The sequence below is a fragment of the Sorghum bicolor genome, chromosome 3, assembly GCF_000003195.3.
Source record: "Sorghum bicolor cultivar BTx623 chromosome 3, Sorghum_bicolor_NCBIv3, whole genome shotgun sequence".
NCBI classification, from domain to species: Eukaryota; Viridiplantae; Streptophyta; class Magnoliopsida; order Poales; family Poaceae; genus Sorghum; species Sorghum bicolor.
The window spans coordinates 14139413-14164717 of NC_012872.2; the positions used below are offsets into that span (position 1 = coordinate 14139413).

At 39.1% G+C, this 25305-nt stretch overlaps 3 protein-coding genes across 5 annotated transcripts; 2 read left to right on the plus strand and 1 right to left on the minus strand.

The window, feature by feature from the left end:
* LOC8060313 (transcription factor JAMYB) lies at positions 5288-6489 on the plus strand. Its single transcript, XM_002455459.2, has one exon. It carries the CDS (start codon positions 5410-5412, stop codon positions 6328-6330), a length of 921 nt encoding a protein of 306 aa, XP_002455504.1. The 5' UTR covers positions 5288-5409; the 3' UTR covers positions 6331-6489.
* On the plus strand, positions 13075-16520 carry LOC8060314 (putative pentatricopeptide repeat-containing protein At1g56570). 3 transcript variants are annotated; one of them, XR_002450855.1, is made up of 3 exons: positions 13075-13715; positions 14210-15557; positions 16184-16520. XR_002450855.1 is itself a non-coding variant. In XM_021455554.1 (3 exons), exons 1-3 carry the CDS (start codon positions 13218-13220, stop codon positions 16271-16273), a joined length of 1701 nt encoding a protein of 566 aa, XP_021311229.1. In that variant the 5' UTR covers positions 13075-13217; the 3' UTR covers positions 16274-16520. The 3 variants fall into 3 exon arrangements, 2 of the variants coding, with proteins under 2 accessions (XP_021311229.1, XP_021311230.1); XM_021455554.1 differs by having other exon boundaries at positions 14210-15322; XM_021455555.1 differs by lacking the exon at positions 16184-16520 and having other exon boundaries at positions 14210-14895; positions 14973-15134.
* Positions 17885-21478, minus strand: LOC8060315 (probable glycerol-3-phosphate acyltransferase 3). The gene is made up of 2 exons (XM_021455553.1): positions 20583-21478; positions 17885-18812 (listed from the first exon to the last, which is right to left on the minus strand). Exons 1-2 carry the CDS (start codon positions 21402-21404, stop codon positions 17913-17915), a joined length of 1722 nt encoding a protein of 573 aa, XP_021311228.1. The 5' UTR covers positions 21405-21478; the 3' UTR covers positions 17885-17912.

The following is a 25305-nucleotide window of genomic DNA, read 5'->3' on the forward strand; positions in this document are numbered from 1 at the left end:
TGATTGATGAGACGGTCACATCTCAGGTCTTGTTTAGTTCACACCGAAATCCAAAAAGTTTTCAAGATTTTCTGTCACATCGAATCTTACGACACATGCATGAAACATTAAATATAGACAAAAACAAAAACTAATCACACAGTTTTACTGAAAATCACGAAATGAATCTTTTAAACCTAGTTAGTCCATGATTAGATAATATTTGACAAATAAAAACGAAAATGCTGCAGTGCGGAAATCCGAAATTTTTTCGGAACTAAACAAGGCCTCATTTGCGTTTCGTCTTCAATTCTCAGCCTTTTTCGGAATTCCACTTCGTTCTGTGTGTTTGTCCCTGCAAATGATTAAACAAACTACCTCGGCATAGCAAGATGCATGAATCAGTAATGCCGCACTATTGAAAAAGCAGTTAGCTTTTTGGTTAAAGCAGGTCAGTGAGGTTGAGCTAGCGTTGCGTACGTTAATCATGTTTATATATATGTTGTGGGTGTGTTCAAAAGAAAGTTTAGACCAAGTGAAGCACGTTTCGTTTCTAATGCCTCTCTAGAAAGAGACAAGGACAGAGAATATATTAGTACACTAGATATACATAGCCGAAGACAAACTGTATAGCGGCGGCACAACACAAGTCAATTTCTGCATTCATGCATGTGGTTGAATGTGATATTTTTTTTTATTGATGCTGGTTTCTAGATCTTCTCTTTACAACTGTGTAGTTTAAGCCTTATTAGCTGAAAGGATTCGTCTGTTCTACTCTGGTTGCATCGAACTAGACATGGTTGGCACTGTTATCATATAACAAATACCATGCCTACTCAACATCAGCAGCATTGCTCAAAAGAGATGCACAAAATTAGAGCAAGCAGCTAGGTACCTGCCCCCACCATTGGGAGACTCTGTCATGGTGCACGGATTTGTGATGACTGAGAGTGAGTGCTATTTTAGCCTCCAGCACGAGCACCACGGCACGGCTGCTGCCCCCACCCCAACTCACTAGTGCGGGGGAAACGACACTTGTCCTTTTCTATTCTATTCCTTTCATAATATTTGAACTTGGCTTCCCAAAACAGTTGATTTTCATTGCTACCAAACACCAATAATTGCCCTTCCGTCCAAAGGCAGTTTGTTGCATCGACGTATTCCCTTCATCCTGTAATAGTATTCAAAATTTGTCCTCCAATATAATATAATGCATTCTAGAGAATAAAATCCAATTTTACATTAAATATTTTTTATTTATCAGCCAATCACTATTAATTAAGTTAGGCCTTATTTAGTTTCAAAATTTTTTCAAGATTCCCCATTACATCAAATTTTTATACGCATGCATGGAGTATTCAATATAGACGAAAATAAAACTAATTGCACAGTTTACCTGTAATTTGTGAGACGAATCTTTTAAGTCAAATTAGTCCCTAATTGGACAATAATTGTCACATACAAATGAAAGTGCTACAGTAGCCGAAACCAAATTTTTTCGCGAACTGAGCAAGGCCTTAATTATAGGATCTGATTAGGAAATAAAGCGAGAGTACATGCATTTTTTATGTTTTCTCTTAATTTGTCTTAAAATTTCTAGAATACACTATATTACAGGATAGAGGGAGTACACCTTACTCCTCTCTTGGACCCAGCCAAAGACTTAAAAGCTCAAATTTCAGAAATAATTTTTTCTTAAATAAAGCTAGAAGCACTTCCACATCTATGCGGGCTCAAAGGTCGTGTTTGGATCACAACTAGATTATTATAATTACAAAAAAAACAGGTCTGAGGTGGAATATAGGATTATTGTAATATGATGTGTCCATTATAATAATCCACATTATAATCTATATTTTTGGATCATAATAAGATTATCTTAGATGATTATTAGCATCAAAGTGGATTTAAACAGGGTCTATTATGATCCATGCCGGTTACCACACCCAACAAGAAGGAATAATTAGTGTCAGCATAGAAGTTGGTATGGATCGTGCTTTGTTTGGAAAAATTCACTTGGAAAAAATTGTCATTTGGCAACTTGCTAAACCTTTTGGCCAGTGAATTTTTCTTGTATCTCCAATTGTTTGGTAAATTGGGCTTGGTAAATTGTTCGAGGGCCGGGTCGAATGTGGGATATGAAGTCGATACATTTAAATTTATAGTTCATCCATACATTTAAATTTATATTTCATCCATACATTTCAAATTTATATTTCATCTATATCTTATCGAACATCTGGGCACAACAGCAGCTGGCGAATAATCATGCAGCAGCAGCAACAGTATGGAGCAGAGAGCAGCATCTTCCGATTGCCTCATGCAGCAGCAGCAGCAGTCTGTCGCCGAAAGCATGAGCAGAATAATCATGCAGCAGCAGCAGTATGGATATGGCGGAAAGCAGCATCTCCTGATTGCCGAGAGCAGCAGCAACAACAGTACGGAGCAGAGAGCAGCAGCAGAACCATGCAGCTCATGATTGCAACAGTAGCAGAACCAATCAGCATCAGCAGAACTCACTCGCGGCCGGGATAGCAAGTCACGCCGAGCGCGGATAGATCCGCGCGCGACTCCTCCGTTTTCCAACTTGACAAACTTTAGCAAGTCTATTCCAATCTGTTGGAGAAGGATTTTTCTTCTTTTTCCAAATAAACAAGGATAGCAAGTCATTTTTCTAAACAATTAGAGATGCTCGCATGGAGCATTTGTGTCAGTGTAGTTTGGTGCCAATATGGGTAATTAATTAAGGTCCAATTTGGGAGCTAGGGCTCCTATTGGCTTTGCCCCGTGCTAATGTTCTATAGTGACCAGAAAGCCATGTCAAACGCCAAAAATCACATGGCACCTAAAAACCTTGTAGTTTCAAGAACCTAGTGAACTAGGCAACCAGTTCCATGAAAGTGATTCTAGACAAATGTGCCCTCACTGTAGCTGCCAATCAACGAACTTCCCGTTAGGAGGTAGTAATGTGGAGGCAAACCTAGTAGGACACACCAACAGAGTTGATGGTGCTCTAAATGAGCGAATTTGATATAGCTCAGGCTTAGTTAGTTACTTGCTCACACGGTTTAGGTCTCGACTCAGCACAGTGGCTTGTGCTTATAGCTATGTATCACTTTTAGTGGTGTCTAATGCCTACTGTCTCCGGTGCATCTATAGTAATGTGTTTAGCCTAGGACTATTTCCCTCCGAAAATATAAGGTGTAGTTTGGCTCTAATAGTGCTGCCTAGATCACTAACTTATATAATAGCACATATTTGTGGCAATAAAATTTTCACCATTAAAAGATATTTGTAATTACATATTCAAGGCAACTACTTTTTTACCACAATCTTTATATAATAAGACTAAGACCATATTTAGAACAAAGGAATACAAAACAGAAGAATGAAAAAAACGCAGAAATAAGATAGAGTGAATAGTGTGAAGAATTATAGGATTTTAAAATACAGGACTGAATATTTTGACTTCTTTGGAACGAAAGAAAATACAGGAACACGAGGACACAGCATGCATGAGAAGTAAGAGAGACCAAAGATTCCATCCCTTGAGTTAGAGTGAATGTTTTATTTCCTATGTTTTGCACTACTATGCTTTCCTTTCCTTTGGAAAGAAATTCTGACTTCTTTGGAACGAAAGAAAATACAGGAACACGAGGACACATGCATGAGAAGTAAGAGAGACCAAAGATTCCATCCCTTGAGTTAGAGTGAATGTTTTATTTCCTATTTTTTGCACTACTATATGCTTTCCTTTCCTTGGGAAACAAATTCAACTTTCCTTTGTTCTAAACACTATCATGCGATTCCTTTCCTTTGGAATTTATTCCTTCAGAATTCCTTTGGTCCAAATATGGTCTAATAATTGGTTGAAGAAGATGGAATTTGAATTTCGAAATACATATAGACGTGTAATATTAAGTTGTATTGTATATAGAGTAAAGTCCACCACCGGTCCCTAAACTTGTACTGTCGTGTCATTCCGGTCCTTAAACTTACAAATCGATCGTTTAGATCCTCGAATTTGTTCGTCTGTGTCATCTCGGTCCCTAAACTTGTTCAGTTGTGTCATTCCGGTCCCTAAACTTAGAAATCACCCATTTAGATCTTTAAATTTGTTCAGCTGTGTCATCCCGGTCCCTAAACTTGGTTTTGAATCTCTTGGGTCAAAACAAAGCGATTTAAAATCTCTATATCAAAAAATAATTCATAACTTTTTCATATGAACTCGAATAAAGACAAACTTTATACCAAAGTTATAGTCCTCAGCACAATCTACAACTTTGTAGTTGAAAAGTTTTTTATTTGAAGTCGTTTAGTGTTATAAAATTTAATTTTAAATTTTAAATTTCAAAATCTATAAACTTATAAAAAATATTTTAGGACCCTAAATGATTTTAATTTAAAAACTTTTCAACTGCAAAGTTGTAGATCACGTCGCTGCCTACAATTTTGATATAAAGTTTATCTTTATTTGAGTTCATATGAAAAGTTATGAGTTATTTTTCAATATAAAGTTTTTAGATTCGTCCTGTTTTGACCCAGATGAGACTTGAAAACAAGTTTAGGGACCGGGATGACACAATTGAACAAGTTTGAGGACCTATATGGGAGATTTTTAAGTTTAGGGACCAGAATGATACAACCGAACAAGTTTAGGTACCTAAACAGTCGTTTTGCGAGTTTAAGGACCGGGATGACACACCGAAACAAGTTTAGGGACCGCCGATGGACTTTACTCTTGTATATATATACCGATGTTGTTGGTAGTCTCTCGAAAAATGCTCTGTTGCGGGAACGTTCATAGTGTCACGTACGAAAAAAATGTTGTCTTGGAGAACATTACGCTACGTTGGAACGGAAGGAACCAAGGCAGTTCTGAGTTGATCCATAACAGTTCGAATCGATTCCGCGGCCCTAGGTTGACAACTGAGTGACCCCTGCTGCTCACCCCGACGACGACCAAACCACAGACATGCCGAGCTGGCAAAAGCGAAGAAAGGTCGTCGTCGCATCAGGCCAGGGTCAACGTTCAAACCTCGCTACGCTGGCCTTCTGATTAACGCGATTAATTAACTCGCCCTCATCGTCATCGGCGACTGACGCAGCTGGAATGGAATGCTAATCCAATCCAACCACACGCACACGCACACGCACACGCACCTCCATCCCGCGCTAAAAACTATCGTTATTGCGGCCACATGCCTGAGAGATTCACATTCCCCCCCGTTTTGCTTTGACCATCCCACTTCCCACCCCCCACTATATAACCCCGCTCCCACCCTGCTCCTCCTCTCCCCATCGACAGCCTCCGCAGCACGTTCACACACACAGCTCGCAGCACCAGCACCCAGCTCCCATCGACCTCAGCTAGCTCACTCTCTCACTCCACTCTCTCTTCCTTCGGCGTCTGTCAACCGATCGATCGAGATGGACGCGCTGTGGAAGCAGGGTTCGTCGTCGTTGTGTGACTGGCCGGCGGCGGAGGCGGAGCTGCTGCGGCGGGGGCCGTGGACGGTGGACGAGGACGCGCTGCTGGCGGGGTACGTGGCGGCGCACGGCGAAGGGCGGTGGAACGAGCTGGCGCGCGCCGCGGGGCTCCGGCGCACGGGCAAGAGCTGCCGCCTCCGCTGGCTCAACTACCTCCGCCCCGGGGTGCGCCGCGGGGACTTCACCCCGCGGGAGCAGCTGCTCATCCTCGACCTCCACGCGCGCTGGGGCAACCGCTGGTCCAAGATCGCCGCGCACCTGCCGGGCCGCACCGACAACGAGGTCAAGAACTACTGGCGGACAAGGGTGCAGAAACACGCCAAGCAGCTGGGATGCGACGTCGGCAGCCACCGGTTCCACGACGCCATCAGGAACCTCTGGATGCCGCGCCTCATCGAGAGGATCCACGCCGACGAGACATCAGCCACCGCCGCCGCCGCCGCTGCCGCTGCCGATAACGTCTCTCGCTACTACTCGTCCACGAGCCCATCGCACGAGCTGTCGTCGTCCCAACCGGCGGCGGCGTACGGAAACGCTGTGCCCGTCGGCAACTGCGCGCGCGCGCCGTCCCCGGACGCGTCGTCGAGTGTCACCGGGTCGTCGTGGTCACGGGAGGCGTCGCCGCCGTCGCAGCTCCAATCGAGCAGCTGCTCGACCATGGCGGGATGCTCTACTTCTACCGACCAATGCCACAACAACGGATGCTCCAGCGCCACGAGCGTCGTCGACATGTTCGACGAGAGCTGGTCGGAGCTTCTTGCTCGCGCCAACCATGACGACACGGAATTCGGATTCGGATTGGGAGAAACCGGAGACAACTGGTGGAGCTTGGAGGATATCTGGGAACAACCGCTTTACTGATCGATCCATGCATACTTTTGTACTACTATACGTATGCTACTGCCTGAGACTAATGACCAAATTATTTCTAGTGTCATCTGATTGAGAATTCATTGATCAGAGAAGCTAACAAATAAAGATGATTTAATTCAATGAGTGCTCTAAACCTTTTTTTCCTTATTCGGATTCGGAAAAATACTTGGCGAGTCTCCTCCTGCTACTACTGTGATCTTTGGACGTCGTTTCTTCTAAACAGAGTTTCCCATTGCGAATAGCAGGCTAAGACATCTTGTGAAGCCTTCCAGAGTATGCTAAAGGCAGCAGAAATCATCATAGTTTCTATAGACATTAATTGTACTATCATCTAAGAGTTTTACTAATGTGACAATGTAGTTATTAAAAAGAGCTATTATGGTCCCAACGGAGGCACCACACTAACTCTTGCTAGATGCGCTAGAAAAAAAAAGATAAATCCTATACTATTACTAATTAGAGGTTCCAACGGAGGCACCACATTAACTCTTACTACATACGCTAGGAAAAAAAATAAATCCTAAAAATTCTCACAATGAAACATTTAACCCTTAATTTGGTAGACTCTAATCATCATCTCCGATAATAGCCATTGAATCTATTATAATTTATAAAAAATTACTCACCTTTGTCATTATGAAAAATACTTAAAGTAATCCCCTAATTGTGCATATAAATTACCCACATTGGCCAAGATGAAAGATAATTCAAAATAACCCCCTAAATTTATATATAAATTACTCACACGTATCATTACAAAAAATAATTCAAAATAGCCTCCTAAATTTGTTTCTAAATTACTCATTTTGTCATTATGAAACATAATTCATAATAACCCCTCACATTGCATCTAAGTTACCACCTCTCTCAAATCTATTATGGTAATATATGCTATTACAAAGAAAAATCTATATTCATAAACTATGAGACATATATTTCTAAATTAAAAACTTTTAGGAATATGAAATTAAGTAATCACAATGCTATGTTTGACCATGTAAATACAATATGTATATATATTCCTAAATTACAAACTTCAATAAACTGTGAAATTAAATAACCATAGTGTTATGTCTGACCATGTAGACATATATACATTAGGATAAATATTTATTTTAATAGTTTATAAGCATGAAATGTTTAATGAACAAACTAATAGCACTAACATAACATTGACAATTCCCTTTGAATTATATTAATACTCCCTAACTATGAATTTCATAAGTTATTTTTATGTCAGTATTGGTAATTTAACTTTTACAACTCTATGATATATAAAATAATACTACACACACATAATTTTGTGATATAACAATTCAACAAGTTTGGTGCTAGAGTATGATCTGAGTTCCAACTTAATTAACATGTGAAAACAATATTACTAAGGTCTAAACTCTTTTTAAGAAAAATAAATAAAATAAAAAATTGCTAGAGTTTCTACTTACATGTGGAAAAATTGTACAGCTTGGTTAAAAGTCAAAAAGTAAACTATAATTCATGAAATAAAAGCAAAAGAGTTCATATATCTTATGTAGGTTTAAACTAAATGCATACCATGCTAGAAAAAAAGATAAATACTAGAAATGCTAACTAATGGAGCTTCTACTTTAATCCTCATGAAATGCAATAGGAAAATAAAAGATAGATCCTAAAAATTTCTCACAAAAATCTAAATTATTTAACCAAAAATTTGTTATAACCTAATCATCATTGTTAATAATAGCTATTGTATCTATTCTCTTTGCTAAATAATTGCCCATCTTTGCTAAATAATTATCCAACAAGCAGACTCCCCCTCTCTCTACCAATAACACCAGAGACTCTAAGAACATGCTTCTCTATCCCATTGCATGGTGGCACCACATGCACACACATCAAGGCACAAACCTAGATGTGTCGTCCCACACTGCACCTTGCCTTGCCTCCACCTCTGATTCCCCCACACCCTCCTCAACAATCAACATCAATGATTACAGACAACCAATGCCTTGGGCATGACTGCCAATGTATCATCACCAGTAGAAGCTTGAGATGGTGAAAATAATGGTGTCATGCTAGGTGTTGTTGCTGCCATGCCTGCTCCTTTGCCTGTGTAAGGCTTGTAAGTCACGGACAGATGCCTGCCTTATCTGTGTTTTTCGGTTCACTCCCTGCTGCAATGCTTCTTCCCACTTTTGTGTTAGGATGCGATATCTACAATTTTTAACTTCCAAATGTCCTAGCCAGAATTAACCTTTTGATTTGGAATTTCTCCGAGGTCCATTTTAGTTTCAAGTCCAAGTTGATGCTAAAGTTTCTTGCACCCTCTCTATATGTTTGTGATGGCAATTTAGAATGGTTGCACGTATTTTAGTTTATACCTAGACAACTTTTTCCAAGGAGTGTAAAATCACTTGCATTCCAAGGGTTTTCTTGTGCTGAACAAATTACAGTGAATTGCATTTACACGCAAAGAATTTCAGAGCATCTAATTAAGACCTTAGGGCCCTGTGTTTGGGTGTTTAGAAATTTTATGCACCTGTAAATGCAATACAACTGTAATTTGTTGTGCACAAGTAAACCATTGGAATGAAAATGATTTTTACACCCCTGGAAAAAGTTGTTTGGGTATATATTGAAATGCTTGTAGGTGTTCTGAAACTGCCATCTCAAGATCAAGAGAGAGAGAGAGAGAGAGAGAGAGACAGAGAGAGAGAGCAAGCAACGTTAGCATCAACTTGGATCTTGGAATTGAAATTGGATCTCAAGGTTTAGAACTAAAAATTTGAAGAACTACAAAGGAGAACACATTCCCTCGTCAGCAAACACATGGAAGAATTGTGAATCGGAGCATTTGAGAAATCAGAGCAGAGGAGACAAGAGAGTCGACGAGTGAAAGAAAAGAAAAACCAACTCATACTGCTCCATTGCCTGAATCATCAGAGGTTAGCAATGGAGTTGCTACGGTGGCCTTCTCTGCATGTGGTGGGCGCAATGAAGCGGCAGTGTTGGTGCACTCCGAGTGGCAGGAGAGGATGGTGACACTCGTGGATCTCGACGAGGAAGAAGGAGGTTAGGGCCATAGGACAGGGACGTAGTGGTGGCGGCCAATGATGATGGCAGTGACGACGTGCGCGAGGATGGAGCTAAGCTACACAAGCGGGAGGCGTGCCGATAGATGTCATTTTCTTTTCCAGACCTGAGAAGGAGTTTATTATTTTACACCGATTTTGACTCAATCCAAATGTAAAATAAATGTGCTCACTAGGCATCTAAACAGCCAATTTAGATTTGGGTTGTAAAAATTATTAGACCTGTAATTTACAAGTGTTTTTTTACTAAATACCGGCCTTCCAAACAAGCCCTAGCTGTTTTTTTTTATTTGACGAAAACTGAATATAGTAGCTGTTGAATAAACGAAATGGTAAATTTGTTAAATCCGAGGGTCCTAGTTGGAGCAGTAGGAGTGCTCCTCAACACAAAGGTCTAGGTAGGGAATTTTGCCACTCCGCTGTTAATTCCATAAAAAATTTCAAACACAATGGGCTTGAATATATTCTACTCTCTCTATCTCAAATTATAAAACATTCTAAGAATCTTTAGAAAGTTAAAGCATCTTAAATTTGAATAAATTTATATAATAAGATAATAACACTTGTGACACCAATTAAGTATCATTAGGTTCTTCATTAATTATATTTTTATAATATATATCTATTTAATTTCATAAATCTTTATAATTATTGCTATAACTTTGGTCAAACTTTGAAATGTTTTGACTTTTCAAGATTCTTAGAATGACAAAGGCCTTGTTAGTTCTCAAAAAAAAAAATTTACAATATTTTTCAGATTCTCCGTCATATCGAATCTTGAGTCACATGCATGAAACATTAAATGTAGATAAAAAAATTAACTAATTATACGATTTACTTGTAATTTGTCAAGTATATACGAAAGTGCTACAGTGTTTATTTAAAAAAATTAGAACTAAACAAAGCCTTATAATTTGGGATGAAGGGTATACTGCATACTGTTGTTATGCCAATGTTAGCAACGCGTGCGGATTCATCCCCGTGATCCAGTTTTTGTGATTCGGCGGCAGATACTACTTGAAGCAGATGACATGGCAGGGTGCAGCAGCTGATACGTGGTCAAACAGTCAAAGGCGGTCGCCAGTCTGGGGTCAGCTGGTCAAACACTGGTCTCCAGCCGTCAAAGCGTTGCGCGGGGGGTCGACGTGCAGACCCGCTGACGTGCGCAGCGCAGCCTGTCCGGCCCCACGTGCTCGATGCCCTTACTCTAATCACTTGAGTTTATTACTAATCCTTTCTGCTCTACTATAGGCACGGACCACCGAAAGCCACGCGCATTAGTTAGAAGATGACAAAGGTGAGAGCATCCTGACCGTCCGAGCAATGGGATCCAGCGGCTGCAATGGGCTACTTGACCGAGTCGTCTCTCGCTGCGCGCGCGTGCGCCACCCTCGTCACTCGTCACACTCGCGCCCCATGGCTGGAGCAAGAGCAAAAACGTAATCCGCGCGCACTCGTTCTCTGAACAGTTTATTTAAGAGGCGGCCTGGCACGTACTAATTCGGCATGTGCTGCTACTGATCGGCCCACGGCGCCCGGCGGCCATGTCAGTGTCAGTGGTGGAGGAAATGGTCCCCCGTCGACCGGTCTGCTGCTGTTGCATTCGGCGGCAAAATTTTGGTTTTTTTTCTACTGTAGCACTTTCGTTTTTATTTGACAAATATTGTCCAATCACGGAGTAACTAGGCTCAAAAGATTCATCTCATAAATTTCAGATAAACTGTGTAATTAGTTTTTATTTTTATCTTTATTTAATGCTCCATGCATGCGACCAAAGATTCGATGTGACGAGAAATCTTGAAAATTTTTACGAACTAAACAAGGCCGATAAGTCTTTGCTTTGTCCAAAGTCCAAACACAACCTACGCCACCATAATAATCAAGGGAACCAAAGACTCGAATTATTATAATCTAGCATAATTATCAGCTTGCTTGCTTGAGCTTATCAATAGCCACTCAACAGTGTTTTTCTCTTACAACAAATCAACCAACAATACTTTCTGTCATGACTTATCAGCCAAGTGTAATAATCCTATACGTAATCTAGATTATAATAATTCAATTATAATCCAAACGGGTCCTAAATGCAATTGCTATATAACGTATCTATTATAGATTTTTAACTGGTTTCTTTTATCATTTGTTGCCTAATTGAAACTAGATAGGAAGAAATAGCATGCATGCATACCTAACTAATACATGCAATAAATTTGTTTATAAGAAAATCTGGTTGAAAGAGGTATATATATTCTAATTTGAGAGAAACCATCTACAGCACTTGGCAAGCCCATCACACATGGTGCTATCCAATTTCATTCCGGAAAGAGTCTTGGTAATAACACGTACAAGGCTTGTACCAAGTGGTTAGAATCCTAGGAAAATGGAAATGATTCCATACCTACTTCCTATGACGGCGGTGTGAGGTCAACAATTTTTTTTAATCACTCCTTTTATTTTTCTTCCTAAATTATTTTTTCTAGAAAACTTCTTTCTTAAATCATTTTACCAAAATAGTTATATTTTTTTCAAAAAAAAAACTATTCAACCCTCATATTAAAATTATTTAAACGTTTTTTTAAAAAAACTTGTTTTCTATAAACTTTTAATTGAATTCTATTTTTTTAGTATTCTATTTTCGTCTTTCCATTTTTCTATTTGTTCTTAGATTTTGTAGAATGACTATGCTGATGAAGAATTGAGCAACATAAGGCCCACTATCAACATCCATGGCCTTGTTTAGTTACCAAAATTTTTTGTAAAAATTTTCAGATTCTTCGTCACATCGAATCTTGTAGCACATGCATGAAGCATTAAATATAGATAAAATAAATAACCAATTATACAGTTTAACTATAATTTACGAGACAAATCTTTTGAGCCTAGTTAGTCCATAATTGGACAATATTTGTTAAATACAAACGAAAGTGCTACAATGTCTATTTTACCAATTTTTTGGAACTAAACAAGGCCCATGTTACTATGATGACATCAAAGTCATATCTTGAATTAATCCTTCTTTGCCTAAGATGACTGAAAATAGCAACTAAGATCAAAAGTATTTTTCTTACAAAACTTTATTGAAAAACTTACTCCCTTCATATTAGAACAATAACCATATCTTATATGGAGAAAATTTAAACTTCATAAACTTTTATCAATAATTATTCAAAATTATATGATTATATAAAATCTTAGGACATAAAACTTCCATTAATAGTTTTCCATTCAAAGTACCTATAAGATGATATTGATGCCTATTCAAAACTTGCATTAATAGATCAACATAATTTTGTTTGACTTTTCTCTAATCTAAATATGACTATTATTTCAAGATAGAGGGAGTATCATTAAACTTCTTTAAAAAGTTAATTATAAACCTATAAAATTGTTTTATTGTTTTTGTAAAAAAATCATTTTTTCTATGAAATTTTTCTATTGTATTTTTTTGAGACTAGATCGTTCACTTGAGCATGGGTTTTCATACCTCATATTTGTGGACCAACGACGGTTGATAAGTACTTATTTGTAGTTATCGACAGTCGTTGGTCCACAAATATGACTCTATGTTAAATAATAACCATGGAGTTAAATATGTACACAAAAAATTTGTAGTCGGTCCACAAATATGTAGTTATCAACATTATTTGTAGTTGTACACCTACAAAAATCACTCGTGTGTGTTAAATATGTAGACAAAAATTTAGGTACTACAAAATCAATCCAGTATAAATCTCTAAACAAGTTCGGTGACCCGCACCGCGAGCCGCAAGGCCGCAAACGAAGCAGCCCAGCACACTGAAGCCCATGTCGCAGAAACACGCAACTACCCTCATCAAATCCCTGTGCGCGCGCGGCGCGGTCCGGCACGCGCGCGCCTTGTTCGACGAAATGCCTGACCGGGACGTAGTGGCGTGGACGGCCATGCTGTCCGGCTACGCATCCAGCGGCCGCCACCGTGAGGCGCTAGACTTATTCCGGTCCATGGCCGCGGCCGGCGTCATCCCCAATGAGTTCACGCTGTCCAGCGTCCTGACTGCCTGCCGTGCCGCCGGCGGCGGCGGCGCAGCGTCGATCCATGCCCTCGCTTTGCGGCGGGGCGTGGACCACATGCCGTATGTCGTGAACGCGCTCATCGATGCATACGCATCCCGCGGAGGCGGGGACGGCCTCGTGGACGCGAGGTGTCTGTTTGATGCGCTCGGGGAAGGACGCACGGCCGCGTCGTGGACGTCCATGATAGCCGGTTATGCTCGTTGGGGACAGGAGAACACGGGGCTACAGTTGTTCCAAAATATGATTCAGGTTATCTCTTCACCTTGCGATGTATGAATTCGACATCTCTATTGCTCTTTTTAGAACGAATGTTGAAATACGGAGTATCTCACAATGTTTTTTTAATAAACAAAATGTGTCATGTATATAGTGCTCAAACAAAATTTAGCCTTTATTTTTTTTTTGTTTTATGATTAAGGACATAGAAGAGGAACCGTCTATACTTTGTAAACTTCAGTGAAAAGGCAGGATCCTTATGATTTGAACAATGCTAGTTGTCAATATTGGATTAATTCTTCTATGATGCTAAATATATTCTTAGTACAAGTAGCATATGCTGATTATTGAAGTATTCAACTATCAAAGTATTAGTATACTCCTCTATAGCAATGGCATTATTGTAGCCAGGAAATGTCGTCTTGTCAGACTTGGTTGTGGAATTTTTGTTGTAGCTTCCATGTTTAGTGTCTCGAAAAAACAATATTTGTTTTCATGATCCAGTAGCTGTTGTTTCTCCAGTGCAGGATGATGTTGAGCTGAGTCCGTTCACCTGCTCTATTGCAATCCATGCATGTTCTTTAGTAGGTAACTTATATTTTGGACAGCAAATTCATGTACTCTCCATAAGGAAAGCTCTTGGAGCGAACCTTGCTGTTGCAAATTCTCTGGTTGACTTGTACTGCACTTGTGCAAGCATACTGGATGCAAGGAGGCTTTTTGATGAAATGCCTGAAAGAAACTTGGTCACCTGGAATACCATTATTGTTGGACATAGCCGGCGTGATCCTCTAATGGCCATGCAACTTCTTGTCAACATGGATATTGAACCAAATTGCTTGACTCTAACTAGCATCACCTCAGCATGTGCTGGTCTTTCAGCTCTGAGATGTGGCCAGCAGGTCCATGGGGCTGTACTCCGGAGAAACTATGGTTATGACCTAAAAGTTTCCAATGCCCTTGTGGACATGTACTCCAAATGTGGAAACATTTTTAATGCTAAGAAGGTATTCAACATGATGACTTGCAAGGACATATTATCATGGACATCAATGATTGGTGGGTATGGGATGAATGGCTATGTGAACGAGGCCATCAAGCTGTTTAATTCCATGGTTCATGCTGGGATTCATCCAGACCATGTGGTGTTCTTGGGCCTGATCAGTGCTTGCAGCCATGCTGGTTTAGTAGATGAAGGATGGAACCTTTTCAGGTCAATGTTATTGGAGTATAATATTCAGCCTAACAAGGAGATTTATGGTTGTGTCATCAATCTTCTTGGTCGTGCAGGGAGGCTGAGAGAAGCTTTTATCCTCATTGATACAATGCCACTCACTCCTGATGAATATATCTGGGGAGCATTGCTTGGTGCTTGCAAGATGCACAGGAATCTAGAGCTGGGCAGACTAGCTGCAGGGAAAATAATTGAGATTAACCCTGATGCAGTGAAGACTTACATCCTGCTTGCAAACATATGTGCTGCAGATAGCAAATGGGGTGAGTATGCTGCCACAAGGGTGTTGTTGAGGGGCACAGGAAGCAGTAAGGAAGTAGGAATGAGTTGGATAGAGTTATCAGATAAGATGTATACCTTTAGCACAGCTGACAGTAGCAGTCCTCAAGTTAGTTTGGCAGATGAGGTATTGCAGATCTTAGTCCAACACATGGATGAAGCTGGAAGTGAATTTATTGACAATATTTGTAGAGGTGCATGATTCCTTAAATGGTTCGTCCATTTTTAGTCAAATGTTGTAAAAATCGATTCTGGATGTTGATGCTCTCTGATAGCACTCAATTTCTGGAGGTTTGAGTTCGGATAAAACCTATCCAGAACCAAACAAACTACTTATGCAACATAAATAAATTTTGACTGAGGTAAGACCAACTTAAAGAACTAGTAGTTTGGCCATATTATTTTCTTTTGTATACCTTCTCTTTTACTTTCATCATTTCACGGTAATCTCACTTACATTTTTGGAGAAAGGTAATGTGACTCGTGTTTCAGTTTACTCCTGTTATACAATTGCAGTATCAAATTTGAATTAACGATTCATGTCATTTTCTAACTGGTGACAGACCATCATATGATTTCTAAGGATGAGAAACATGGGCCTAGAACTGAATTCATCTTTCAGCAAATTAATTCTGGTAGTTCTGACATGGTGATAAATTGGTTTTGTTCAATACTATTTCATTAACTGCACTTATTAAATCCTAGGCATGTCACTTTGTTACTTGCCAGCTGAGAATCTTAACTTATTTATTGTTAAAGGTGTTTTTCTTGCTCGAAATCATTAAGTTGCCTATGCAGTGGGAAAGGTTGGGCATCTGTTTCTCCAAAAGTTTTAATGGTTGTCTTCTCTCTTCTGTTTCTCTCTGGGTTCTGGCCCATGTAGGCCTTAGCCCTTTTGGCCCATACTTTGCATACTTGTAACCTAGACCGAGTGGAACTGTGTGTGAGGTCATTCTTCCCTAACAATCTATAGTTTTGTACTCAACAGATATGCAGCGCTGGCCATCTGGAAGGGACTAACTTAAGATCCAAAGTCAACAGCAGAGCTGCTGATGGAGTTCAAGTTGTCTGTTTGTAGGGAGATTATTTGGCTATTGTACATTTGAGATGAATTTAACTATAGAATTGTAGTCCAATGATGACATCAATGTCATATGTGGTGATGAGTGGGTGGTAGACATGATAGCAAAAGGTTTGTATTTTCCTAAACAGTTGAGATTTTACTCATATTTGGTCGGTGCCCAGGCTACAGATTTAGGGTCTTCCATTCTGAACTCTGAAGTAACCATAAGTAAATTTTCAAGAGCTGTGTATTTTTATGTGTATCCTGTGCTTTCAGCTTCCTCCTATGTTTCTTTGTTGATCTAGTAGTGTTTTTTTGGGTGATTGTTAAATGCTAATGCTGATGTGCAGTTTACTAGCTCTGTAAGGCATTAACTATCTGAAAATTCTGCAGGCTGAAGAAAGAAGTACGATACTCCCTCCATTCCAAATTATAAGGCATTTTGGCTTTTCTAGGTACATTGTTTTTGCTATGTTTTTAGACATACACTATATTTAAGTGCATAACAAAATCTATGAATCTAGAAAAGCCAAAACGTCTTATTTGGAATAGAGGGAGTACGTTTTTAAGTAAATTGGATCACAGGTTTCTGAAATTGTTTAGGTACAACCTTGATTATATTCATGCGCTTCTAGGCTTCGAAATTTGAAACTATTTGAATCCAAAACTGAATGTTTGGACATGTAGTTGGCAGGTTTTAAACAAAAGAGAATTACTGAAACTGAGCAAGGACCAGGAACTTACAGTGAGATTTGCTCTTGTCTTTTGTACCGTGACTTGGGGCTGATATCCTAGAAGACCAGCTTTACTCAATGCTGTTATATTTCTGTAATTATATTCAGCGCAGCACTATCAAGTAGTCAAATTTTGTCTTCCTCATGTTCATATTAATGCTAACACTTCTTGCTGATTTTACTGGGTTTTGTCTGATTGTTTTATAGTTAAATTTTTATTGTGTATCCCTCGAATGTGAAGATACTTTCATGTATTTTGATTTCGTATACTCATTGATTTGATTTTTGTCATGACCTAGAGAATTGTGATTTTAGATGAATACATGAGACCCAAGATACTATCTTGCAATCTTTATTAGTTATTATTACTAGTATGTTCTACTTGTTTGCATAGAAGATTGGTTTTGTTTAATTTGAGTTCTGGTTTGCAGTCTATTACCAGTGATTTTCTTGGTAATCAAAGAAGTGGCTGCTACATGGAATGTGTTGGCACTCACTCCATTGCTTCACATCCTCAAATGACCAGTTATTCGGTAAGCATATGGAAGTAATTTTGGCCTTGGTGCAATGCTCTTGTTGGTACCAGAATGTACTTAATCTGCATTTCTAATTTAGGCACCGGGCACACATAGAAGCAGCAGTACTGATGCAAGAATGATGCCATACATTATACTAAGACTAGCATATGCCTTTTTTTGCATATATCAACTGACATTTATGCTCATGTACAGAACTTAAAAGTACCTATAATTCTCAATGCTATACAAGACAATCAGACCTGCTGACTCATGATAGGGTGCATATATAGAGTTTCTAAACAACCGACCAAAAATCCAAAACCAGCAGATAGAAAGATTAATTATTTCCATCAAGTAGTGCCTGTACCGTGATATATTCTCATCTAACAATATTGACATATGTTACTGCTTTGTATCCACAACCCCTTCATTTCCTGCTAGAATCAGGTATTTGTCCTTGCGAGTTAGTTTAGTGGGTTCAAACTCAAGAGCCCTACCAATCTCGCCCTGCACCATGTTTGCCACCTCATAGCTCTCGCATCTCCTGCCGTTGATCACCACATGGGTTTTCATCCTTTCCATGAACTGGACAACATACGCTGGATGTGGGTTCATGAAGTAGTAGAAGTGGTCTAGGTACTTGGACCTGCCAGTAGACATTCCATAGAACATACTGGACCAGTTCATCAGTGCCACTGGGTATACCTCATGGACGAGCTCGACAAATAGCGGGCTGAACCGAAGCAGGTATGGCTCCCTGCATGTGGTACCCTCAGGGCAAATCACCACGTCCCCCTTCTGCAGTGAGTTTTCCATTCTCCTGCGATCCTCATCGCGGTTTCGAGTCAGTCGGATGGTCTGGATGGGTGACATGAGCTCACTGATACGGCTGACACTGTATGTCATTGCTGAGACCTTCTTGTTCAGCATCGCTGAGATGTAAACTGGGTCGAGAAGTGTGCGATGGTTGCTTACGTATAGGTGACCCCGCGGATTGGGCTGGGCAAGAGCTCCATGGTTTGTGTTGCCATTGCTAGAGATTGGGGAGTTGATGACCCGTGTTGTGACTCCGGTCACACTCCCAATTGGGAGTGAGATAGAGTATGGAAGGTTCACAAAGACGAGTGTTCGGAGCACGGTGAGGGGGACAGCAAGCGGGAGCCACATCAACATGGCTAGGGTGGCTTGAGGGGTAGGTCTGAAAGCTAGCCTGCTATCATGGAAGATCAGGGGCCTCGGGTATTGGTCTCTTGGCAAGGTCGACCATTGTTTCTTTTGTTCTGGGGTCACCAAATAAACTTCCTGCAAATGAGAATTCACTCTAGATTAGCATTCATGATCCCAAAAGCATAATATATCCTGACTTTTTGATGTCTGTAAATAGTTCGAGACTAAAGTGTAAAGTCTAATGAAACCTGGCTTCAAAAAGCCAAAGAACTTCCTATTTGTAAAGCTAATTTCAATTTGAAGATCAGACTTCTTACTACAAAGATTTGAACTTAATCTATAGACATTGGTATCATATAAGATCATGACGTAACTAGAGGGCATAGTTCTGTGCATTTATAGTAGGAAAACTATTTTGATTTTACTGCACCCTTGACCATGGTTACTCTTACTCAATATTGTTTCTGCAAAAAGAAGCAGCTGCTAAACACTTCAATCACTTTATTTACTTTTAGTGACACTGTTAGGCTTCCTCACAATCCAAAACATTTTAATGTGAATTTTCTTACTGGATCATATATTGATCAGTGACAGTAAGTATTCAATGGCATGAAGCATTTTGCTAATGAAAAAGAACAACTCAAAGTTAATTGCACCTTATATGTTTGGTCTAATCAAGTAGTTTGGGTAAACTAATTAATCAAACAAATCATTTGTGCCGCTTCCTTCTGCTTTTTAGTTTTTTATAATGTCTTGGTGACCTTGAGCTTGCAGGAGAAAGAACTGCTTATGCCATGACCTGTAGTGTCATCAGATGAATTGTCCTTCCCATGGAGGCCAACTAATTGCAAAATTAATGAACACAAATGACACACGAGTGCACCATAGTATTGTTTACTAATCATTTAAGATCAGACACGGACATGTATGCATAGATGTCACCACTTTGCACTGTCACAAGGTCTTGTATGTAATGATCATATATTTGGTTTTTTTTTTGTTGGGGGGGGGGGGGGGGGGGGGAGGGGGGGGGGGGGGGGAGAGGGGGGATTGATGATGTTTGCCTTCAGCAACAACCAGTGGTTAAAAAATGCATATCTAACTCGTGCGAGTAAGATGTCACGTAAATGGTGGGGGAAGTTTAACTGCACTGAATTAAGAAAGATAAGCACTACAATCCTGCATATGTCATATGGTCCTTCTGCTTAACACCTGTTCACAAGTGATGCTTAAAATTGTTATATAGTAACACTGAAGGAGCGTGGCTTTAAGCCCGTAAATTGTGAACTACATTTGGCTAAGTTATATTATTCTTGTGCATGGCATGACCGATTGTCATAGTGTGAGCTTTTTTTATGTGATTGTCTTAGTGTGGTTAGGTTTCCAATTCCATCTATGTTTGCAACTAATGTTATTGTTTGATTATAAGGTGTATAAATGCATCTCATGGATAATGTGTATGCTTACAAGCATACGTATTACTAAGAGTTAGCTAGATTATTATTAGCTATGTGATGCTATGCTTGATGACATGATGATAATTGTACACAATTTATACTTTTTTTCTTTTGTGGATCTTTGTCTTCTGCATCCCCTCTTCTTAGTTACTATGATTATTCATGGCCTATGGAATATTGCACAGTGCATATTGTACATGCAAGGGAAATTAATATCAAACAATTGAACACTTTATCAGATGGACAACAGTAACTGTCAAACCGAATTTAGCTGACTCAAAAATTGCAATAAAATCCATAACATGGAAGAATAAAAATGGAGGTAAAAGAGAGGAGAATGGCATGGATGCAGTATCTTTAATAGCCCATATATATCAAAATCATTCGTTGTATTGATGCAGTAAGCAAAACATAGCTAGAGAAACCATGTTGGTGCACAGCATCTAACCTTGCAACAAGTGAAGAGCTGGTGATAATCATGGCTAAAATAGCCCGTGCAGCTTCCAAACCCTACCATCTCTGTCCCTTCAATCTTCTCCAGCCCAAACTTTATCTCGCTCTCCATTTCCAACAAACCAACATAATGCCCTCTCACCATCTTTACCTCCCTTCCCACCACCATCTCCACCCCCATGTACTCTTTGAGGAAATCCTCCACCATATCCCTAGGGATCATCCTACTCAATCCTACCACCCTTTTGAACCCTCTCACTATCTCAAGCCCTTCCCTCCCTATATCCTCTAGGAAATGCTTTGGCAACGTTGCCCTAGCCACTCTAGCCACCTTCTCCTCCCTTAACCCCAAGAAGCATACCATGACCATGACTCTTGATTGTACTTCTTGTGTAAAGAAATACATAAAAGGGTAGAGGCATAATAGGATAAGACCTCTAAGGAAACTACCTGCTTCTATGGCAACAAGCATGAAGTAGGGGAAGAAAGACGAAGACCTCAGTAGCCCTTCTATATCTAGAACTAGAGCTTGGTTCTGAAGGTGATCATCAACTTGGAAGGCTAGTGGGCACCCCTGGATGACAACAGGATAGGTAGATATCCCACTCGTTCTTTCCCAATGATGGTGCTGACATGGTGGATTCCCTAGCCTTCGTCGAACAAATCGGTAGAAGGCGAAGAAGGATTTGGAGAAAGGTTTGGACGCCATATATGTTTGCACTTGGATGCTCAATGAGTAGCTCTTTGCACTATGGCGATTCGATTCTACTTCTTTATGAGCCTTAGGTTGCAATGTGCAACTGTAATAGACTCTCATGTATATATACACAGCTAAGCTTAGCTTGGTGAAAAGGTCATATATAATTGTGACAAGAAAAGGCAGTTCTGGTGCCAAAGTAGCTCACAAGTTTGACTTTGCCGACTAGTTTGACCTGCTACTCTTAGCTCTGTTTCTAGCGCTCTAGAGAATAAAATAGGGTTACTTAAGCCTCGCTGAGCAGTTAAGGCGGTTGATTTGTTAGGCATGGTAAACAAAACTATTATCGGAGTTCACCAAATACAACGGTGCGTCGGTACCTAGGATAAGAGAAAGTGACAAGCATTTGACAATAATTTTTCAGTTGCCTACTAACCGATTAATTGACCTATTGTGGGGAAAATAATTTCTTTTGAGTTCATTCAATTATTCACCGTGCAAGGATAAGACTATTGGTTAATCTTTGATTTTATTCCATGATCTGTATATAGTGTTCTAACTTTCTTTACTCGGGAGCAGAGGAGAATGGTAGTCCTTGAACAAGCAATGAGAATGGAACGCAACAGGAAATTTCCTACAGTGGTGAATTCATGTTTGCATCCTGGTAAAATTTTGATTAGGAGAGGCCTTCAGAAATAAAACACCGTATTATTATACATTTTGTGCAGGCTGATCTGTTCTTTGTTCAACCATGGAAGAAACCTAGCTGAGGATATGGTATATTACCTTGCCAGCATTTGCTTCTTTCTTATGTGTCCACATAAAGTTAATTTGATCTTTTACTACTACGAGTTAAAAGCTTAATTTTCTAAGTACTCTTGATCGCCAATCACTGCAGAGATGTGCTGTTAGGGACTTCGGGGATTCTTCATTCTTTTTTTTTGGGAGCGCGCAAGGCTAGAATGCTACTAATTTTTAATAGGCAAAATTTGTTGTTGGATATACTAAATGATGGCTCTTTGCTGAAGACACTTTAGTTCAAAACTAATTGGTTGGTGGACATTGGGCCTAACAAAATATTTTTATAAAATAGATATAAAATCATTTAAGTACCCCAAAATTATACCATAAAATTTTCTAGACTCTACATGATGAGAATTAATATTGTTTTGCACTGAAAATGACTATTTTGCCTCTCCTCATAAATAAACAAAGTTAACCATGGTTAATTTGTTCATGTATTTGTAGGACACTAAAACTTGGAAAAATCATAGATTGCGTACATCACCAAATCATGACTATGCTAAAAATATCAGCTCAAAATAATAAAGTTTCATATATCAATTTAAGCTTGATAGGAGATAAATCTATAACTCAGTTATGCTAAATATACCATTATAAACTTTATTATTTTGAGCTGATATTTTTACCATAGTCATGATTTGGTGATGTATGTATTCTATGATTTTTTCAAGATTTTTAGTGTGCTACAAATACATGAACTAATTAACCATGGTTAACTTTGTTTATTTATAAAGAGAGGCAAAATAATTATTTTTAGTGCAAAACAATATTTTACTATGTGGTTCTCATCATGTACAGTCTAGAAGATTTTAGATATAATTTTAGGGTACTTATATGATTTTATATCTATTTTATAAAAGTATTTTGTTAGCTACGGTGTCCACCAACCAATTTGTCAAGAAGAGTGTCTTTCAGAAATCAGTAGAAAATATTGTCCAATAGCAAATTTTGCCTTTGCAATAAGAGATGAAAACTTCTACCAAAGGTTTATTAAAAAAAAAAGATAAGACCGGGCCAGCAAGTGGCTGACAAGAATGATTATAAACTAAGCATGCAACTTCAAATCTGGTATTTCACTAATAATCTCTTTAACACTGAGCTGACCAATTATTGGCCGTGTGAAAAGCGACATGCAAGCATCGTTGTTGTTATTTTTAACTAGTGCAAGGCGCGCGCCATCACGCGCAAAGGAAAGCTTTCGAAGCTTGAGAAAATATGTAACATGTAGACTCTAATATAAGCAATAATGTAGGTCGATATGTATTGAGGATTTGTATATTACAAGCATTGATCTGTACATAGAAGACAACAGATATATGTAGGGTTCTTTAGTAGCATGCTCTGCTTGCGTGGGTATTTGAAGCCGTTGAGGCTTTTAAGTGTTGCAGGAATAATGTTTAGAACCTCATAGCTATCCTTGGCTGAGTCAAGTTAGAAGAAGTACTCGAGGAACCCCATGGAGTATACATATCATCGATAGTCTCATTGTAATTCAGAACTCTCCTTGAGAGTAGCTGATTTTATAACTCTCAGGTTCTCAACTTCAAGGGAATCAGGCCCTTTGTCTTCCGTGGCACGTGCAAAGTTCACGTTGCTCCCAAGTTAGCCATTGTTTTCTTTTGGGGTGCTTATCATTAGAACTGGGGTGAAGTCTGAGGAAATTCTCGTTGGGCTTGTCATCATAGTGGACTGAAGTGGCACTGACCTTTTTTATGTCAGCACTTGGCTTTGCTGCCAGGGAACAATATAGACCTCAACTCATCTGCATTTGGAATAAAAGAAGAATAGAAGAATAAATAAAGAGAAAGGAGCAATTAAAAAATTTGAGAAATAGGCCAATCTAGCTATTAGCTATGTCCGGTGACAAAGAAAATAAGGCAACTCATAAACCCTCAAATAAAATGGTAGTTCTTTCTACATACTAAACCAGGATTTGTAGCTAATCTAAGAGTAAACTAACAATGGCAGAAACAATAGTACAAAGTAAATAGTACCATAGTACCGTGCAGTCAGAGAAAAGTATTGCATTGAAGTTTGTAACATGGATGTTAATGGTAAAAAAATGGAGATTTCAATCAGGCAATTGCCTAAGTGTTCGGGATCAGGGAGCAATAACCACAAAAGTAAACAATAATTTCTCCATGGATCCTAAACTATATTCATTTCAAGAATTCTCTATCCATTTATATGTAATTAAATAAGGATATGTCATCCCATTAACATATTGATGGTTGTCATTTCTGTCTGAGCCACATACAGTTTTAGTGTTTCAGAAACCAAATGGATCTTCTACTTTTGATCTATATGTCATATGTGAAATTATTGTTTGAAAAAAGACGTAGGTCTATTTACCATGGTATGTTCGTATGCATGTAATACTTACTTCCAGCCTGCACATTGTCATAATGAGGCCGTTTTGCTTTTTCTCAGTGTTCTACCCAGCTTTGGTTATGTGGGTTTCTTCACTGTTTTTTTTCCTGCACATCATACAGTACATGTTTAGGTATCTTTAGAGCTGTTAGGTATTAACTATGGTCACAATTTCCCCACACAGAAAATAACCAAAAATCAGATGGTCTATCATCTGCAAAATTTAGGCAGGCTTTGGTTAGCCTTTCTCGAACTAATGAGGCAGAAATTTATTAACTGTATATTTTTTTACTTGTCGTAAGGCCGAGCTGTCTATGTAGGAGGCTATGGTTCTACTTTCTGTCTATTTAGACAATAATGCACAAGGGTAAAATATCTGGAGATTTATTGAAGCTTATATGACGCAGGGGGATAAAGTGGAAAGGATGCAATAAAATTTGAGGGAGCTTGTTATCAGACTGAAAACCACGAAACTACTGGGATACAGTGATACAGCTAGTGTCAAAACATGGTGGCATCCAAACGCCAGGCCAATCGTAGCGAGTAATGTCTACAAAATTGGAAGCATTTTTTAGATAACATGTTATAAATAATCGTGGCTATCATAGATAGGAACTAATAGACAAATAGAAATAGGAAAGTTAATAGGTTCATATATGTTAATCTAAACTTAGAGTTGAACTGAATGTATACCTTGTTAGCGGTCGATGATTTTGTTGGTGCATAAATGTTGTGGAATAAGCCTGCAAACACAAATATGCCAAAAAGGAATGAGAATGAATTACAGCACTAAATGGATAGGCTTCTCGCTGCAAATCTGAAAAATAAATTTAACATGTACCTCTAT

What these genes read in the sequence shown, in the direction of transcription:
- LOC8060315 (XM_021455553.1), bottom strand. Translation starts at nt 21,404, where the DNA reads ATGAGAGTCTATTACAGTTGCACATTGCAACCTAAGGCTCATAAAGAA. An exon ending in AGCTCTTCACTTGTTGCAAG is followed by an intron (nt 18,813 to 20,582) that starts GTTAGATGCTGT and finishes TCTCATTTGCAG; the next exon opens with GAAGTTTATTTGGTGACCCC.
- LOC8060313 (XM_002455459.2), top strand. Translation starts at nt 5,410, where the DNA reads ATGGACGCGCTGTGGAAGCAGGGTTCGTCGTCGTTGTGTGACTGGCCG.
- LOC8060314 (XM_021455554.1), top strand. Translation starts at nt 13,218, where the DNA reads ATGTCGCAGAAACACGCAACTACCCTCATCAAATCCCTGTGCGCGCGC. An exon ending in TGTTCCAAAATATGATTCAG is followed by an intron (nt 13,716 to 14,209) that starts GTTATCTCTTCA and finishes TCTCCAGTGCAG; the next exon opens with GATGATGTTGAGCTGAGTCC. An exon ending in AAGTTAGTTTGGCAGATGAG is followed by an intron (nt 15,323 to 16,183) that starts GTATTGCAGATC and finishes TGTACTCAACAG; the next exon opens with ATATGCAGCGCTGGCCATCT.